At 37.2% G+C, this 19,066-nt stretch overlaps 1 protein-coding gene across 10 annotated transcripts in view; it reads right to left on the bottom strand.

Annotated features, from left to right (window-relative positions):
- Nucleotides 1–19,066, bottom strand: part of PLD1 (phospholipase D1) — a 234,676-nt gene that overhangs the window by 23,508 nt on the left and 192,102 nt on the right. For all 10 annotated transcript variants that reach the window (XM_037840656.1, XM_037840674.1, XM_037840664.1 and 7 more), the window contains 2 exons: nucleotides 11,308–11,421; nucleotides 9,050–9,099 (listed from right to left, as the gene is read on the bottom strand). In XM_037840656.1, the coding sequence (XP_037696584.1) occupies nucleotides 9,050–9,099; nucleotides 11,308–11,421 (164 nt within the window). The remainder of the gene's footprint in view (nucleotides 1–9,049; nucleotides 9,100–11,307; nucleotides 11,422–19,066) is intronic.

Here is a 19,066-nt window from a genome sequence, read left to right as displayed (position 1 = left end):
AATTTCTCTACCCATTTGTTAAAGTTATATTGAAAGATGCTTCATCTAAAGCACCACCCTCTTTCTAATGTCTTCTCTGATCCTCCTTTACGCCCTCAACACCCACCTAATTCCTGGAAAATATCTCTAATATAATGCCTAATATATGATTCTACATATATTTATTTAATCTTTCATTTCTCCTACTCTTTTACAGACACTGGGTCTTATAAGCATCTTTGTATCCTCAGTCCATGCACAAGACTAAAAATGGTTGAATAAATAATGAAAAGCTAAATGAATGTTCATTTGGTCACTAATATTTTAGCTTTTGGTTTCTCTGTATCGTCTACTTTCCTGTAGCCGTTCATGACCTAGAATCTAACATTTTTAGACACAAAGCAACTTTTTAAAGGAATCAGAGCAAATCCTTTGCTAAAGTCCTTTTTTTTTTTTTGCAGCAATTTCCCATTTTAAAAATTCACATTGAACAATATAGGAGACTAGTGGTTTTCAGTGTGCGTAAGAACCATCCGTGGGGACTTGCTAACAGCAAGTTTCTGAGATCATCCCAAGAAATTCTGATTCAGCAGTAATATGTAATTCAATAAGTGCCCTTGGTGAAACCATTGTTTGAGCAACACTGCCAAAGAGACTTGGAATTCATAGATTTAAGATTAATGGTACACATTAAGAAAATAATACACCATAGTCAGGTGAGATGTGTTCTAAGGGTGCAAGTCTGATCAATATGAGGAAATTCATTAATATCATACATCATATTGATTGATCAAAGGAGAAAAATCATATGATTATTTCAACTGATGCTGAAAAAACTTTTGACACAATTCAGTAATGATTTCTGATTAAAAAAAAATGAAGAGGAAATGATGGATAATTTAACATACTTAAAAATATATAATACATGTATCTATATCTGTATGCATGTTTGTATATATCTTTAATATATCATATATACATATATATTCAATATATACCAATACATCTTCAATATTATTTAATATTGGCTTGGAGGTATCAGTCAATGCATTTAGACAAGTAAAATCATACAGGAAGTGAAATATAAGAAGTAAAGTCACCTCCATTTGCAGATGATATAATATACTTAGAGAATCAATGATAAAACTATTTCAAAAATCAAAAGAATTAAGTAAAGTAGCAGGATATAAATTAACATATAGAAATCAATACCATTCTTATATAATATGAGTACATAATTGTTGAGAAAACCCCATTTATACTGGCAACAAAGAAGATAAAATACTTAAGAAAAAGCTTAATGATAAATGTGCAAAACCTCCATGGGAAAAAAATTTAAAACACTATCAACAAACAAAAGTATAAGCTTTAACGAAAGGAAAGATATCCCTTGTTCTCAGACAGGACAATTGAACAACAAAAAGATGTCAATTGTCCCCAGGTTAATTTATAAATTTAATAAAATCTCTGTAAAAATAGCAACAAGATTTTCTATGGAGCAAGACAAGCTATTTTAGCTTGTATGGAAAACTAAACATGCAAAACTAGGAAAACACTGGAAAATAAAAGTTACAGGGAGGCACTAGCCCTATCAGATATTGACACATACTATCAAATCTGTATAGTTAAAATAGAGCAGAAATGGCACAAGGAAAACCAGTGAATTGATTAGAAAGGACAGAAATAAACCATACTACATATAGAAATTTAGTATATGATAAAGATGGCATCTCAAATAACTAGGACAAGGAAGGCCTTTTAAATAAAAGGTGCTGGTACAATTGCACAGCCATTTGAAAAAGAAAAAAAATATTATATCTATACCACACACAAATCACAATAATAAACTCCAAATGAATCACAGACAGGCACATTAGACTATGGAATCATACGAGTGTTAGAAGGAAACAAAGTGACTTCTTGTACAACCTGAGTATAACGAAGGCTTGTCACTATCCAGAAGCAATAAAATAAAAGATTGATAACTTTAGCTAGATTGGGAAAAAACAAACAAACAAACTTTATATGGCACAAAACACCATAAGCAAAAACAAAAGGGAAATGACAAACTGGAAGAAAATATTTTTAGTATGTATCACAGAAAAAGGGCTGATGGTTTGCTATCATTGTGAAAGAGACGGGGGAAATAAGAAAATATATTTGTATTTGTTTATTTGTGCAAAAAGCAACATAGCAAGGCTAATCTAGGAAGCAATGAAATTGGTTATCCAAAGGGGATGGGTGGGAACAGGTTGGAAAAGATGGGAGGCATATGACTGGAAGAAAGTATAGGGAGAGACACTTATCTAAGTATAGTTTGCAAAGTTCTGACTATTGGAGGCAGGTCAATATTTCACATATTCCGTGAAAACAATAAAGGTGGGGAAACACTCTAAAATGGAATACAAACAGAAACAAATGAACTTAACTATATTTCAAACTAATAACTCTGCTGATTTGAGACTGTTGTGCACCCCAAAGAAGACTGTTATTTTGATCCACTCTGGTGGGTGCAGATTTATTGTGGGTGGGATCTTTTGATTGGGTTGTTTCCATGGAGATGTGAGTCTTAAATAGTTTACTGGCATCCTCTATGAGAGGATAAAAGGCAGAGACATTTTGAAGAGAGCTCAGAGATGCTTAGAAAGAAAATGCCCAGAGACATTTTGGAGACGCTGTTAAAACCAGACATTTGGAGTTGCTAAGCTAAGAGATGAAGCTCAGAGTTTGCCTTGGAGAAGCTAAGTGCGAACTCACAGATGCTTAATGAAAAGGCCACTGGAATCAGGAGCTGAAAGCAATACAACCTGGGAGCAAAGGACCAGCAGACACCAGCCACGTGCCTTCCCTGCTAACAGAGGTGTTCCAGATGCCATCTGCCTTTCCTCATGAAGGTATCCTCTTGTTTATGCCTTAGTTTGGACTCCCTTACAGCCTTAAAGCTATAAATCTGTAACTTAATAAATCCCCTTTATAAAAGTCAATCCATTTCTGGTATTCTGCATTCTGGTAGCTTTAGCAAACCAGAAGAATAACATAATACAAGTAATTTTTAAACACAGACTTCTGAGTATATACCTTTAGGCTAAAGACAAAAAGAACTGTAAACAAATATTGAACTAAAGTGAGTCAGTTTATTTTTCATAGTGGTATATGGGCTAACAATTCTGAAACTGCTTTCTGTGTATTCTAGGATTGAAGAAATAAGTAAATATGTTGTGGATAATGGGAGCCAAGTTTCTCACTGTTGAAGAAAGGAGTTTTGAAAATAGAGAGATGGCTAGCAGGAATCCTCTGGTGTGCACTGGTATTGGAGGCATCAGTATGGAGATAGGGAGGTAGAAGTTTGTGGTTGTATACAAAGGGCCCACAGCAATGAGCACACCTAGCATGCAGATCTTGGTTTCTAAATACCATTTTCCACTAAAAGAACCTAGGTTCCTTAGGCAAATGACTGATTCCAAGGCTAGTGCAGCAAAGATAACAAAATAAATCTGGATCATTTTGTTGGGTCAGTAAAAAAAGAAGGCTAGTAGGGATGTGTCAAAATGACCCAGGAGCCAGCCTAAAGAGGCCCTAACAGGCCAAATCTGGGCAATCTGAGTATCAATATTATAACCCCCTGAAAAAAATAAGAATCCATGATATAAATGAATGAATGAATAAATAAATGAGGAAGAAGGGAAAACATTCCTCACAGTAGAATTCCAGCTAATAAATTTAGAAAAACTAATTAAGTGGCAGAAATGATGGAATTAGAGTATCAATATTTAGCAACAGTTGGGAACTGAATCATGTCTCCCACAAAAGACACGTTCAGGTCCCAACCCCTGGTCCTGTGGGTGTGAACCTATTTGTAAACAGGACCTTTGAAGATATGATTAGTTAAGGTGTGGCACAAACTGAATGAGGGTGGCCTTAATCCAACATGGCTGAAGTCCTCATACACAAAGCAAATTGGACACTGAAAGAGAGAAGACTGGGGAGCAACCAAAAGCTGGAAGTCAATGGAACCCAGAGGAGAAAGGAGAAGACATCGCCATGTGCACTGCCACGTGATGATAAAGCCAAGGCACCCCAAAGATTGGTGGCCAGCTAGAAGATACCCACCCCAGGAGGAAGCAAGCCTTCTAGCTTCTCAAACCATGAGCCAGTAAGTCCCCTTAAGGCAACCCACTGTATGATATTTGTTCCAGGATCCAGGGGACTAAAACAGCAACCATCATAGTAATTACTGATACTGGGAAAAATCATTAATGGATCCTAAAAACAGAGGGTGAATGTTTGATGAGAAACAGGATATTTATATAGCTTCAAAGTGGCTTCCCAAAAAATACTTAAGGGAAAAGCAGTAACTTCACAGTGGAGAAACCTGGCAGATACCACCTTCACTAAGTGATCAAAGTTAATACAACCAGTAATGGGACAAATCAACATCATGTTCCTCCTGATATGTTTTACAGAAAAGAACACAATGTCACTTCTGTGATATTCTTGCAGAAAATGCATAACCTGATTCTAATCATGAGAAAACAACAGACGTACACAAATTGAGAGATAGTCTACAAAATAGCCTGAATCCTTCAAAAATATCAAGATCATGAAAGCTCCCAACCTCTCTACTTCCCCCCACACCCAAACCCTCCCAAAGAAGACTGAGGGACTGCTCCAGATTAAAAGAAACTAAAGCAATATGAACAACTAACTAAATGCAAGATATGATTCTGGATTCAAAAAAAAAACAAAACACTTTTATTTCCCCTTTTGCTGTTAAGGACATTACTAAGACAACTGACAAAATTTGAATGAGGTCTATATACTAGATAATAGTTTTATATCGATGTTAATTTCTTTTTTTGATAGTCAAAGTGTAGCTGCTTAAGATAGTATCCTTGTTTTTTTGGAAACACAAACATGTATTAGGGGTAAATGGGCATCATGGCTGTAACATTCCCAAATGGATCAAGAGGAAAAAAAAAACAAACAAAACTATATCTTTCAGTCTCTCTCTCTCTCTCGAATGAAAAAGCAAATAGGGTAAAATGTTAACATTTTAGGAATCAGGATGAAGGGTACATGGCAGCTCCTGAAAATTCTCCTATAGGTTTGAAATTATTTAAAAAAATAATTTAGATTAGTGATACTGTTAGCAACCTGAAGGTCTAAGACATGTAATAATTTGTAATTTTCCAAGGCATAGATTTCATATCATTTCATAGCAAGGCAGAAAGTATCAGCAACACATTAATTGCTAGAGAGTGAGCCTGCCTCACAACCCACAATCCATAACTACTTCCCACTCATCCTTGTCAATGCAATAACTCTTATGAAGTAATAAAAACTTTGTCTTCATGAAAAATGTTTTTGAGAAGAAAGCTAATGGTTAGTACTAGAAACAGAACTTAAAAGAAAGATGATGGTCCTGAGCCAGAAAGTGGACATTATGGATGAGTTAAAATGTGGCCGCCAAATGCAATGGGGTGCTCACATGTGGTGAATCTGCCACACACTCTATGTGGAAAGAAGAAAAAGCAGATCATGAGACTGTTTTTGCAAGTACTTTATTCAATGAAGAAAACTGGCTTAACAAGTAACACGTACAAAGTTGGCAATATTGAAAAGGACTGTTAACTTGTTGTGTGAGGACATAGTGAGAAAACAAGTGCCTTTTGAAGAAAATAAGAGAAAACCAATAGTGAATATAAGCATTAATATGAAGCAACAGTTGGAGAAGGAATTAGGCGTTACAAACAAACAAAAAAAAACATTAACACTGACTCTTATATTTACCTATGTAGTTTCCTTTACCAATATCTTTTATTTCTTTGTGTGGATTTGAGTTACTATCTAGTGTCCTTTCATTTTAGCCTAAAGGACTCCCTTTAGCATTTCTTGTAGGGTGGTCTGCTAGAGAAGAATTCTTTCAGTTTTTGTTTATCTGGGAATGCCTTAATTTCTCCTTCAGTTTTGAAGGAAAGTTTTGCTGAATATGGAATTCTTTCAGCACTTTGAGTATACCATTCCATTGCATTCTGGCCTCCATTGTTTCTGATGAGAAATCAGCTATTAATCTTATTGAGGATCTCTTGTACATGATGGGTTGCTTCTCTCTTCCTGCTTTCAAGATTCTCTCTTTCTGCCCCTTTCTCTCTCTCCTCTCCTTCTGGGACTCCCCTAATATGTCCCACAGATCTCTAAGGCTTTGTTCATTTTTCTTTAGTCTTTTTTAAAAACGTTTTTCTGATCCTCAGTCTAGATAATCTCAATTGACCTACCCTCAAAAGACCTACCTGATTCTTTCTCCTGTCTGCTTAAATCTGCTGTTGAGCCCCTCTAGTGAATTTCTTATTTTAGTTACTGTACTTTTCAACTCTAGGATTTCTACTAGGCTCTACTTATATGAAAAATAACTTTTTATAAAAAATTATCTTCCTCGATATTCTCTTGTTGGGGAGAATCACTTTTATACTTTTAAGTTCTTCAGACATTGTTTCCTTTGGTTCTTTGAACCTATTAAAAATAGCTATTCTAGAATCTTTGTTTATGAAGTCCAATAATTGGGCTTTGTTAGGGATAGTTACCACTGACTTTTTTTTTCCTGTGTATGGCCGTATTTCTTGTTTCTTTGCAAATCTCATAATTTTTTGTTAAAAACTGGACATTTAAAATAATACAGTGTGGCAACACCGGAAATCAGAGTCTCTCTCCCCCACTTCTCAGGTTTTGCTATTGCTATTTGTTTGCTTAGTGATTTTTCTGAACTAATTCTATAAGGTCCACGTTCTTTGTCATATATGGTCAATGATGTCTCTGCTCAGTTTGCTTAGTGGTTGCTAATGACCGTGCAGATTTCCTTAAATGCCTGGAACCAATAATTCTCCCAGTCTTTTCTGAGAGGATGTGTGTGTGTGCTGGAGCTCAGTCTGTCATTCCGCCTTAGCCTTCACCACTTGTTTGTAGAGAGCATCAAAGGTCAGCCAGAAGTGAGAGCTTATAGCCTTTTCAAGTCTTTCCTGGGCATGTGCACAGCCCTGGGCATACACACAGCCCTAAACATGCCCATGTCATTTTCGATTCCCAGAAATATGTCAGGGCTTTCCATAGCTCCCTATGGACATCTTGTTTCCCAAATTTTCCTTTTCAGTTTTTTGACTGCTTCTTATTGACCCAACTGTTATCACCACCTCAGGCAGCTATAATGTTAAACAGTTGCCACTGATTGTTTTCAATAAAATGCCTCAGGGAAAAGGCAGTTGGCACTGAGCAAACTTTGAGTCAGGTTTAATAAAAACAAGCCCTGTGAGTGACAGTTTCCAGAGAATTTTCAGACAGGTCAAATAATGTCAGTTATCTGAGAATGATGCTTTTAGGGGAGCTTCAAATCTGTTCTGCCTCCTCTAGTGGCTGTTAAGCTACTGGTTTTCACCATGTTTGTGGGGCTGTGAGTTTTCAAGGCTACTGTGGAGCTGAGAAAGGGGGATGGGAATAAGACAAGTTCACATGCTACAGAGCTCTCTGTTCTTGACAAAATTCAGTTGTTCATCTTGAATAAACACTCTTCAGATGGTTTCAAGTATTTAATTTCCAGAGTTTTGAAAACATTGATTTTGACCATTTTACCAGTACTTTCAATGCTTTGACAGAGGAGTGAATATGTAGAGGTCCTCACTCATCTATTTCCTCTGATGTCCTAATTCCTTATTTTTAACTTAACGGAATGTACATATTTGGAAGGTCTCACATTTCCTTCCCACATTCCAGTGCAGCATCTTGTGAACTCCATTTAGGAAGCTACCAGTATAAAACACAATCTTTCTTCAAAAAGCTCAGTTGAGCTTTAAATTATATTTGACGGCCATACTACATGCCAGCCTATGGTTATTACGGCTCTTTCTGGCTTTTCCAGACCGTCCGTGGCAGCTCTGCTCTTCTGGTAAGCCAGGCTGAAAGCCTTAGAATCCTCTATTTCACTTCTCTTATGTTCCCATTTCCACATCCTCTCAAGTCTTCCTTCACAGTCTTATTCACACATGACTCTCCTCTGACATTGACATTGCACCATTACTTCTTGCTGCCTCCGGTCTCTCTCTGCCTTGCTTACCAATAGGAAGTGAATCTGCATATAGCAGCACTTTGATGAATTCACTCCAGGACTCAGAGATTTCCACCAACCTCATCTTCTCTTCTGGATAAAATCAAATCTTTTAGTGTAACCATTCAAGTTTTTTTTTTTACACTCTGGATCCACCTTGAACTGAAGTCAGAGAACCTGGGTTCTGGCTTCCATTTAGCTCCATGTAGAACCTTCCACACCCATCTCACAGGGTTAAAACTCATTATTGAGCACCTATTATGTGCTGAGCTTAGAGTGTGTTTTGTGGAGATATAGATAAATAAACCCATACTTATAATACATTGTAGTGAAGTGCTATGTAGGAAGATCAGTTAAAAAGGTATTTAAAAAGTGCCTTTGAAAAAAATGAACTACAGATATTAAAAACATTACTGTGCTTTTTCTTATTTATCTACCTCTAATATGATATTTTCAAAGATTAATCAAATGTTACTGGTGGTAAAATTTTATATAATAGGCTTTTACCCTAAATGTAAGGAAATGTTGTGAGTACCCCGGGAGGCCACATAAATACCTGTTGACTTTGAAGCATTTGCTTCTTCACCATTAAAGCAGAGGTCACACCTGTCTTGCCTATTCCCCAGGATAATGGTGAAGGATCAGAGGGAATTCACATGTGGGATCTTTGTGATGTGCCTTACAAATCTTACTTATCATCAAAACAATTATTACAAATAAATGTACATAATAAATATAAATAAAAAACAAATAAAAACTTTGTCCTTTTGTATTCCCTATGCATTTCAAGTCTTAGTGTCTTCATTTGAACATTGGTTTGGGCAATTAAATGATAAATAATTTTTCTGTTGAGCCTTTTATGGGGTACCTTTCATGAATAGATTTGTACTATATTCATATTATGAAAACATTAATGATTACTGGTACCTCACCCTCATAATAAAAAATAACTATAGTGGAAAAGAAATAGCAACTTACGCTGTGCTTTTAACTGTCCAAGGATGGAATTTTCTCCCCTGCACATGGTCCTGAAAATATTTAAAGGAAAGAAATAATTACGGAGGTTTCAGAACAACTGACCCCAATTACAATATCTGTGGGTATAAACCTAACTCAACTAAAAACAGAACAAATGCTTCTATGAGAAGACATTCAATATATGTTTAGAAGTGAAAGAACTACATGAGTAGCACTTTTGTAATATTATTGGCAGAAAAAGGTAGTCATTTTGAGATGGGGAAGTGGAAAAGTTATAAAATTAATGTTATATTTCAGAGGAAAAGCAATTAAAAATAGATGAGCTATGAATGAACTTTTCTTCTTAGAAAATTTGGTGACAGCAAAGATAAATTCTGAATGCCTTATTAGTTAAGAATACTTACAGAATCACATTGCTTTCAGAGGTAAAAAGGGCACTCAGCAGAGTAATTTAGGAATTTAAGAAATAATTATATCTAGGCTATCTCTGTAAAATTAGCAAAACCTGCTTAAAAGTGAAAAATAGAGCCTCAAATAACTGACTCTGTTAGTGATTTTGTTTAAGGTTATGATAACAGTTGATGAATTATAAAGATTGACAGAACCAAAATTCTATGCTCCATCTGCTTGCTCTATGAAAGTAATTAAAAATACAGTTTTGCCTGGGAAATGCTGATATTATTAAAGATGATGCCAGCAAATAGAGCTGTTTTTGCATAATAAAAGGTTATAGCTTTGACTGCTGAACAAAAGCCAAACACGTTATTTCATTGAGCTGGTTCAAACCCAAGAAAACAGTCATAGAAAATAATTACAATTGACAATACTCCAAAAATAATATTAGAATGGCAAATGAAGCAGATAAAATCCAATTAAACTTTATAACAGTAACTTGAATACTTGAAAATCTTCGTTTGTCATGTTATAAATCAGATAGCTTTAGAAACGGGCAAATCTTCAATCAAAGAGTATAGACCAAAGCACAATTAAAGTTCTGTCAGACTGTAACTAAGCAAAATTACCCTAGAGAAACAAAAATCTTCACTTGAAATCCTGGCGGATAGACACATACAAGCTTCTAAAGTCAGTGAAAAAAAAAAAAAAAAAAAGGATTAAAAAAAATAAGATTTACAAGGTCCATGTTCCTTGCACCATATTAAAGTTCTCAAACTGCACGGAGGACCCCCAAGCAGGGTGGCATAGAAGCTGCACCCCGATTTCACCAGGACCCTGAACCCTTCCTTATCTGCTTTACACACTGTGGCTCTGCATAAGGTCTCATTTGATGTCCCTTCCTGCCCCTCAAAAAAAAATTGATTATCCCCATAAAGATGATAAACTCCAGGTGGATCTGAAAAACAAGAGATATTAAAAGAAAATATGTAGGTTCTAGTCCTTGCCTTGACTTACTAAGACTGTGATCCTGAAGCAGGCTCTTTGGCAGCCCAGGTCACAGAGCTTGTAACTGGGAGATGGGCTTGGTGCCCAGGCTGTCTGTGCACCAATTCACCTCTGTGTTCCTTCCTGTTAAGGGACCCAGGGAGGAGTCAGAGCACCTGTCTGTCACTTTTATAGCAGCCTCTCATACCTCCCAACCCTCTTCTCAATGCTCCACCGGCCAAGTCTGCAGCCTCAGGAAAACCCAAGTGTGCCTTTTTGAGTGAACCCGGAAACTCTACTTTTCAGGATATCAAAACTATGACTTACCACTTTTCCCAAAATTTTAACAAAGGTGAAGTAGAGAAAACAGAAAATTTCAGAAGATAGGAAAGAACATTCATGCTTTATTTGCTAACAGAGGCTATTATTACCAACCTTGTTGGAAGACTTATTACCTAAAGAATTACAACCAAACACATGCAAATCATGCCATTTTAGTTATTTAATTATTATTTTTTTATTTTTTCTCTTCTTTACTTACTGCAAAGAATATGGAAAGCCAAAACTATTTGGTGGCTTAAAGATAATTTATGTTAATCAATATTTTATATAGACAAAATAGGCAAGTAATACTAAAGAAGAACTAATATTTTAGCTCTTACACTTGTCATGCACCTAGGCCCACCATTTATGATTTTAGGGTCCATATGAATTTTATCAACTAGTGGACAGGCCAAGATATGAAAGTAAAATAAAGAGAAAAGTGTCTGTCTGTTCAAAGCTTTCCTGAATGGATGTGAAGAAACTTTTCCATACCCTTCATCAGTTTACATGCACAACTGATCAAAATTCAAAACAATGATTTAGAATTAAGGCACCTGTAGTTGAAATGCATTATTGCCTGTAGAGCATTTCCTCCGCCAGTTGAAATGTCTCCTTCAAACCCTGGCAGAAGTGGTATCACAACATACACTCGGAATCTCTGGTTTTCCCTGTAAAAGTCAGATGCAGAGAGAGTCACCAAAAAAGATCAAGTATCCATTTCAAATGACATCCAAGCAGTTCATTGGGTTTTCAAGACAGAGTGAATGGCTTCCTGTAATATATTCTAGCACATTCCAGGGCTTGGGTAGGGGTAGGTGGCCGCTGGATTAGAGGCCAGAGCCATCATCCAGGCTAAAATTCATAGCAACCTGAAAAATAGGCTGAATTGGGCAGTAAGGTGGGAATTCTACCCACTTTCTCTCTACAGTATGATCTCTCATAGGACAAAATTCAGTGTAAGAAAGCCTTGCTTGTAATCCATAGAAGGAGTAGGGGGAGGCTTATACAAAGTTTTAAAAAAGATGTCATCATAATAGTTATAAGTATAAAAAGTTGTATCCTCAGTACCTAGCTCAGAGCCTGACAAATAGTAACCATTCAGTTAATACTTGGTGAATAAATGAGTTCCCACAGTGTAGATCTCTGGGGCAAGAGACTGAATCCAGAAATTTACCAATGCAGAAGTCATCATTGTTTAGAAACTAAGATCTCAGCTGCAAAATGTTATCCTGGACCCTTTAGGAATTCTGAGTGACTGATGTTTACTTTTTTTTTTTTTTTTTTTTTTTTTTTTTTTTTTTTTTCTTTTTTTCTTTTTTTTTTTTTTTAAATCATCATTTTATTGAGATATATTCACATACCACGCAGTCATACAAAACAAATTGTACTTTCGATTGTTTACAGTACCATTACATAGTTGTACATTCATCACCTAAATCAATCCCTGACACCTTCATTAGCACACACACAAAAATAACAAGAATAATAATTAGAGTGAAAAAGAGCAATTGAAGTAAAAAAGAACACTGGGTACCTTTGTCTGTTTGTTTCCTTCCCCTACTTTTCTACACATCCATCCATAAACTAGACAAAGTGGTGTTTGGTCCTTATGGCTTTCCCAATCCCACTGTCACCCCTCATAAGCTACATTTTTATACAACTGTCTTCGAGATTCATGGGTTCTGGGTTGTAGTTTGATAGTTTCAGGTATCCACCACCAGCTACCCCAATTCTTTAGAACCTAAAAAGGGTTGTCTAAAGTGTGCATAAGAGTGCCCACCAGAGTGACCTCTCGGCTCCTTTTGGAATCTCTCTGCCACTGAAGCTTATTTCATTTCCTTTCACATCCCCCTTTTGGTCAAGAAGATGTTCTCCGTCCCACGGTGCCAGGTCTACATTCCTCCCTGGGAGTCATATTCCACGTTGCCAGGGAGATTCACTTCCCTGGGTGTCTGATCCCACGTAGGGGGGAGGGCAGTGATTTCACCTTTCAAGTTGGCTTAGCCAGAGAGAGAGGGCCACATCTGAGCAACAAAGAGGCATTCAGGAGGAGACTCTTAGGCACAAATACAGGGAGGCCTAGCCTCTCCTTTGCAGCAACCGTCTTCCCAAGGGTAAAACTTATGGTAGAGGGCTCAACCCATCAAACCACCAGTCCCCTATGTCTGTGGTCATGTTAGCAACCATGGAGGTGGGGTAGGCGAATACCCCTGCATTCTCCACAGGCTCCTCAAGGGGGCACTACATCTTTTTTTTTTTTTTTTTTTTTTTTTTTTTTTTTCCCCTTGTTTGTCTTTTTTTTTTTTTTTTTTTTTTTTTTTTTTTTTTTAACTTTCCCTTCTTTTTTCAAATCACCTGTATGAAAAAAAAAGTTAAAAAGAAAACAAACATACAATAAAAGAGCATTTCAAAGAGACCATAGCAAGGGAGTAAGAAAAAGACAACTAACCTAAGATAACTGCTTAACTTCCAACATGTTCCTACTTTACCCCAAGAAAGTTACATAATATAGCAACATTTCAGTGAACTTGTTCCTACTACAACCATCAGAAATTAACAGACCATAGTCATTTCTGGGCATCCCCAGAACGTTAAATAGCTTATCTGTTCTTCCTGGATTATTGTTCCCCCTTCCTTAATTGCTCTCTACTGCTAGTTCCCCTACATTCTACATTATAAACCATTTGTTTTACATTTTTCAAAGTTCACATTAGTGGTAGCATATAATATTTCTCTTTTTGTGCCTGGCTTATTTTGCTCAGCATTATGTCTTCAAGGTTCATCCATGTTGTCATATGTTTCACCAGATCGTTCCTTCTTACTGCCGCGTAGTATTCCATCGTGTGTATATACCACATTTTATTTATCCACTCATCTGTTGAAGGACATTTGGGTTGTTTCCATCTCTTGGCAATTGTGAATAATGCTGCTATGAACATTGGCGTGCAGATATCTGTTCGTGTCACTGCTTTCCGATCTTCCGGGTATATACCGAGGAGTGCAATCGCTGGATCGAATGGTAGCTCTATATCTAGTTTTCTAAGGAACTGCCAGACTGACTTCCAGAGTGGCTGAACCATTATACAGTCCCACCAACAATGAATAAGAGTTCCAATTTCTCCACATCCCCTCCAGCATTTGTAGTTTCCTGTTTGTTTAATGGCAGCCATTCTAACCGGTGTTAGATGGTATCTCATTGTGGTCTTAATTTGCATCTCTCTAATAGCTAGTGAAGCTGAACATTTTTTCATGTGTTTCTTGGTCATTTGTATTTCCTCTTCAGAGAACTGTCTTTTCATATCTTTTGCCCATTTTATAATTGGGCTGTTTGTACTATTGTCATTGAGTTGTAGGATTTCTTTGTATATGCAAGATATCAGTCTTTTGTCAGATACATGGTTTCCAAAAATTTTTTCCCATTGAGTTGGCTGCCTCTTTACCTTTTTGAGAAATTCCTTTGAGGTGCAGAAACTTCTAAGCTTGAGGAGTTCCCATTTATCTATTTTCTCTTTTGTTGCTTGTGCTTTGGGTGTAAAGTCTAGGAAGTGGCCTCCTAATACAAGGTCTTGAAGATGTTTTCCTACATTATCTTCTAGGAGTTTAATGGTACTTTCTTTTATATTGAGATCTTTGGTCCATTTTGAGTTAATTTTTGTGTAGGGGGTGAGGTAGGGGTCCTCTTTCATTCTTTTGGATATGGATATCCAACTCTCCCAGCCCCATTTGTTGAAAAGACCATTATGGCTCAGTTCGGTGACTTTGGGGGCCTTATCAAAGATCAGTCGGCCATAGATCTGAGGGTCTATCTCTGAATTCTCAATTCGATTCCATTGATCTATATGTCTATCTTTGTGCCAGTACCATGCTGTCTTGGCAACTGTGGCTTTATAATAAGCTTCAAAGTCAGGGAGTGTAAGTCCTCCCACTTCGTTTTTCTTTTTTAGAGTGTCTTTAGCAATTCGAGGCATCTTCCCTTTCCAAATAAATTTGATAACTAGCTTTTCCAAGTCTGCAAAGTAGGTTGTTGGAATTTTGATTGGGATTGCATTGAATCTGTAGATGAGTTTGGGTAGAATTGACATCTTAATGACATTTAGCCTTCCTATCCATGAACATGGAATATTTTTCCATCTTTTAAGGTCCCCTTCTATTTCTTTTAGTAGAGTTATGTAGTTTTCTTTGTATAGGTCTTTTACATCTTTGGTTAAGTTGATTCCTAGGTACTTGATTTTTTTAGTTGCTATTGAAAATGGTATCTTTTTCTTGAGTGTCTCTTCAGTTTGTTCATTTCTAGCATATAGAAACATTACTGACTTATGTGCATTAATCTTGTATCCCGCTACTTTGCTAAATTTGTTTATTAGCTCTAGTAGGTGTATCGTTGATTTCTCAGGGTTTTCTAGATATAAGATCATATCATCTGCAAACAATGACAGTTTTACTTCTTCTTTTCCAATTTGGATGCCTTTTATTTCTTTGTCTTGCCGGATTGCCCTGGCTAGCACTTCCAGCACAATGTTGAATAACAGTGGTGACAGCGGGCATCCATGTCTTGTTCCTGATCTTAGAGGGAAGGCTTTCAGTCTCTCACCATTGAGTACTATGCTGGCTGTGGGTTTTTCATATATGCTCTTTATCATGTTGAGGAAGTTTCCTTCAATTCCTACCTTTTGAAGTGTTTTTATCAAAAAAGGATGTTGGATTTTGTCAAATGCTTTTTCAGCATCTATTGAGATGATCAATTGATTTTTCCCTTTCGAGTTTTTAATGTGTTGTAATACATTGATTGTTTTTCTGATGTTGAACCATCCTTGCATGCCTGGAATGAACCCCACTTGGTCATGGTGTATGATTTTTTTAATGTGTCTTTGGATTCGATTTGCAAGTATTTTGTTGAGGATTTTTGCATCTATATTCATTAGGGAGATTGGCCGGTAGTTTTCCTTTTTTGTAGCATCTTTGCCTGGTTTTGGTATTAGATTGATGTTAGCTTCATAAAATGAGTTAGGTAGTGTTCCATTTTTTTCAATGTTTTGAAAGAGTTTGAGTAAGATTGGTGTCAGTTCTTTCTGGAAAGTTTGGTAGAATTCCCCTGTGAAGCCATCTGGCCCTGGGCATTTATTTGTGGGAAGATTTTTGATGACTGATTGGATCTCTTTGCTTGTGATGGGTTGGTTGAGGTCTTCTATTTCTTCTCTGGTCAGTCTAGGTTGTTCATATGTTTCCAGGAAATTGTCCATTTCTTCTACATTATCCAGTTTGTTGCCATACAGTTGTTCATAATATCCTCTTATAATTTTTTTAATTTCTTCAGGATCTGCAGTTATGTCACCTTTTTCATTCATTATTTTGTTTATATGGGTCTTCTCTCTTTTTGATTTTGTCAGTCTAGCTAGGGGCTTGTCAATCTTGTTGATCTTCTCAAAGAACCAACTTTTGGTGATATTTATCCTTTCTATTGTTTTTTTGTTCTCTATGTCATTTATTTCTGCTTTAATCCTTGTTATTTCTTTTCTTGTACTTGGTTTAGGATTGGTTTGCTGTTCATTTTCTAGCTTCTTCAGTTGATCCATTAGTTCTTTGATTTTGGCTCTTTCTTCCTTTTTAATATATGCGTTTAGTGCTATAAATTTCCCCCTTAGCACTGCTTTTGCTGCATCCCATAGGTTTTGGTATGTTGTGTTCTCATTTTCATTCGTCTCTATATATTTAGCAATTTCTCTTGCTATTTCTTCTTTAACCCACTGATTGTTTAGGAGTGTGTTGTTTAACCTCCAGGTATTTGTGAATTTTCTAAGTCTCTGATGGTTATTGACTTCTAATTGTATTCCATTGTGGTCAGAGAATGTGCTTTGAATAATTTCAATCTTTTTAAATTTATTGAGGCTTGTTTTATGTCCCAGCATATGATCTATTCTGGAGAAAGTTCCGTGAGCACTAGAAAAGTATGTGTATCCTGGTGATTTGGGATGTAATGTCCTGTAGATGTCTGTTAAATCTAATTCATTTATCAGATTGTTTAGGTTTTCAATTTCCTTATTGGTCTTCTGTCTGGTTGATCTATCTATAGGAGAGAGTGATGTGTTGAAGTCTCCCACAATTATTGTGGAAACATCAATTGCTTCCTTTAGTTTTGCCAATGTTTCTCTCATGTATTTTGTGGCACCTTGATTGGGTGCATAGACATTTACGATTGTTATTTCTTCTTGCTGAATTGCCCCTTTTATTAGTATGTAGTGGCCTTCTTTGTCTCTCAAAACATCCCTGCATTTGAAGTCTATTTTATCTGAGATTAATATTGCTACACCTGCTTTCTTTTGGCTGTAGCTTGCATGAAATATTTTTTTCCATCCTTTCACTTTCAATTTCTTTGTGTCCCTGTGTCTAAGATGAGTCTCTTGTATGCAACATATTGATGGTTCATTTTTTTTGATCCATTCTGCGAATCTATATCTTTTAATTGGGGAGTTTAATCCATTTACATTCAATGTTAAAACCGTGAAGGCATTTCTTGAATCGGCCATCTTATCCTTTGGGTTATGTTTGCCATATTTTTCCCTCTCTCTATTAATATCCTTTATTGTACCCATACCGAATCTCTTTAGTACTGAACCTTTCTCCAAGTCTCTCTGTCCTGTCTTTGTTTCTCTGTCTGTAGGGCTCCCTTTAGTATCTCCAGTAGGGCAGGTCTCTTGTTAGCAAATTCTCTCAGCATTTCTTTGTCTGTGAAAAATTTAAGCTCTCCCTCAAATTTGAAGGAGAGCTTTGCTGGATAAAGTATTCTTGGCTGGAAATTCCTCTCTCTCAGAATTTTAAATATATCGTGCCATTGCCTTCTCGCCTCCATGGTGGCTGCTGAGTAGTCACTACTTAGTCTTATGCTGTTTCCTTTGTATGTGGTGAATTGCTTTTCTCTTGCTGCTTTCAGAACTTGCTCCTTCTCTTCTATGTTTGACAGTGTGATCAGTATATGTCTCGGAGTGGGTTTTTTTGGATTTATTCTATTTGGAGTTCGCTGAGCATTTATGATTTGTGTATTTATGTTGTTTAGAAGATTTGGGAAGTTTTCCCCAACAATTTCTTTGAATACTCTTCCTAGACCTTTACCCTTTTCTTCCCCTTCTGGGACACCAATGAGTCTTATATTCGGACGCTTCATATTATCTATCATATCCCTGAGGTCCATTTCGAGTTTTTCAATTTTTTTCCCCATTCTTTCTTTTATGCTTTCATTTTCCATTCTGTCATCTTCCAGGTCACTGATTCGTTGTTCAACTTCCTCTAGTCTTGTACTATGAGTGTCCAGAATCTTTTTAATTTGGTCAACAGTTTCTTTAATTTCCATAAGATCATCCATTTTTTTATTTAGTCTTGCAATGTCTTCTTTATGCTCTTCTAGGGTCTTCTTGATTTCCTTCATATCCCGTACTAGGGTCTCATTGTTCATCTTTAGTTCTTTGAGTAGCTGCTCTAGGTGTGTCTCTTCTGGTCTTTTGATTTGGGTGCTTGGGTTTGGGTTATCCATATCGTCTGGTTTTTTCATATGCTTTATAATTTTCTGTTGTTTTTGGCCTCGTGGCATTTGCTGTCCTTGATAGGGTTCTTTTAGGGTTTGTAGACCAGTTGAAGTCCTTATCTCTAGTTTATCAGATCTACAGCTTCGTGGAGTACACTTTCTCTAACTAACCAGCAGGTGGCGTCCACGAGCCACCTGTTCTCCACAAGCCAGATCTCCCCTGCTTAGCCTTTTTGGTGAGTGGGGGAGTGAGTCTTGTGGGGCCCAATTGGTGTCCCAAGCTTGCGTGTGTAGTTGGTGTTGCCTGCCCTGTATGTGGGGCGTGTTTCTGGGCAGTCGGGGAGGGGGGGTGGCCCTAACAATCAAATCTCCCTGATGATCCTAGAGTTTTAAAGCTACTGCAATAGTCTAATCCTTCAGTTCAGTCCTGCCACAGTTTGTCTCTGCCACTGACCCACAAGTCTTTGGTATTGGCGTATGGCTCCTGAGACTTGCAAGTGGGCCCCTCTTCCAGGCTGTGCACCCCGGGTCCTCTGTTGAGGGATGACTGTGCTATGTCACAGGTGAGTGCCGTCCCCCCAGGGCAGTTCTGGGCTGCTGGGCTGTGTTGGGAGGCTCCCAGTCTGCTCAAATGATGGCTGAATGGGGCTCTGTTAATTCACACTGCTCCCCCTTCCCAGCTCTGGGACATTCAGCTGAGGTTGCAGGGAAGGCTAATGTCCACGCCCAGTTTTGTGGTGTGTGCCTGTTATTTGAAGCACTTCCGTCACACTGGGTTGTCTGGGGCAGCTCTGGGC

This window comes from Choloepus didactylus, chromosome 1, assembly GCF_015220235.1.
Source record: "Choloepus didactylus isolate mChoDid1 chromosome 1, mChoDid1.pri, whole genome shotgun sequence".
In the NCBI taxonomy this organism is placed as follows: Eukaryota; Metazoa; Chordata; class Mammalia; order Pilosa; family Megalonychidae; genus Choloepus; species Choloepus didactylus.
Note: the sequence above shows the minus strand (reverse complement) of the source record. Positions and strands in the feature narration are given on the sequence as shown.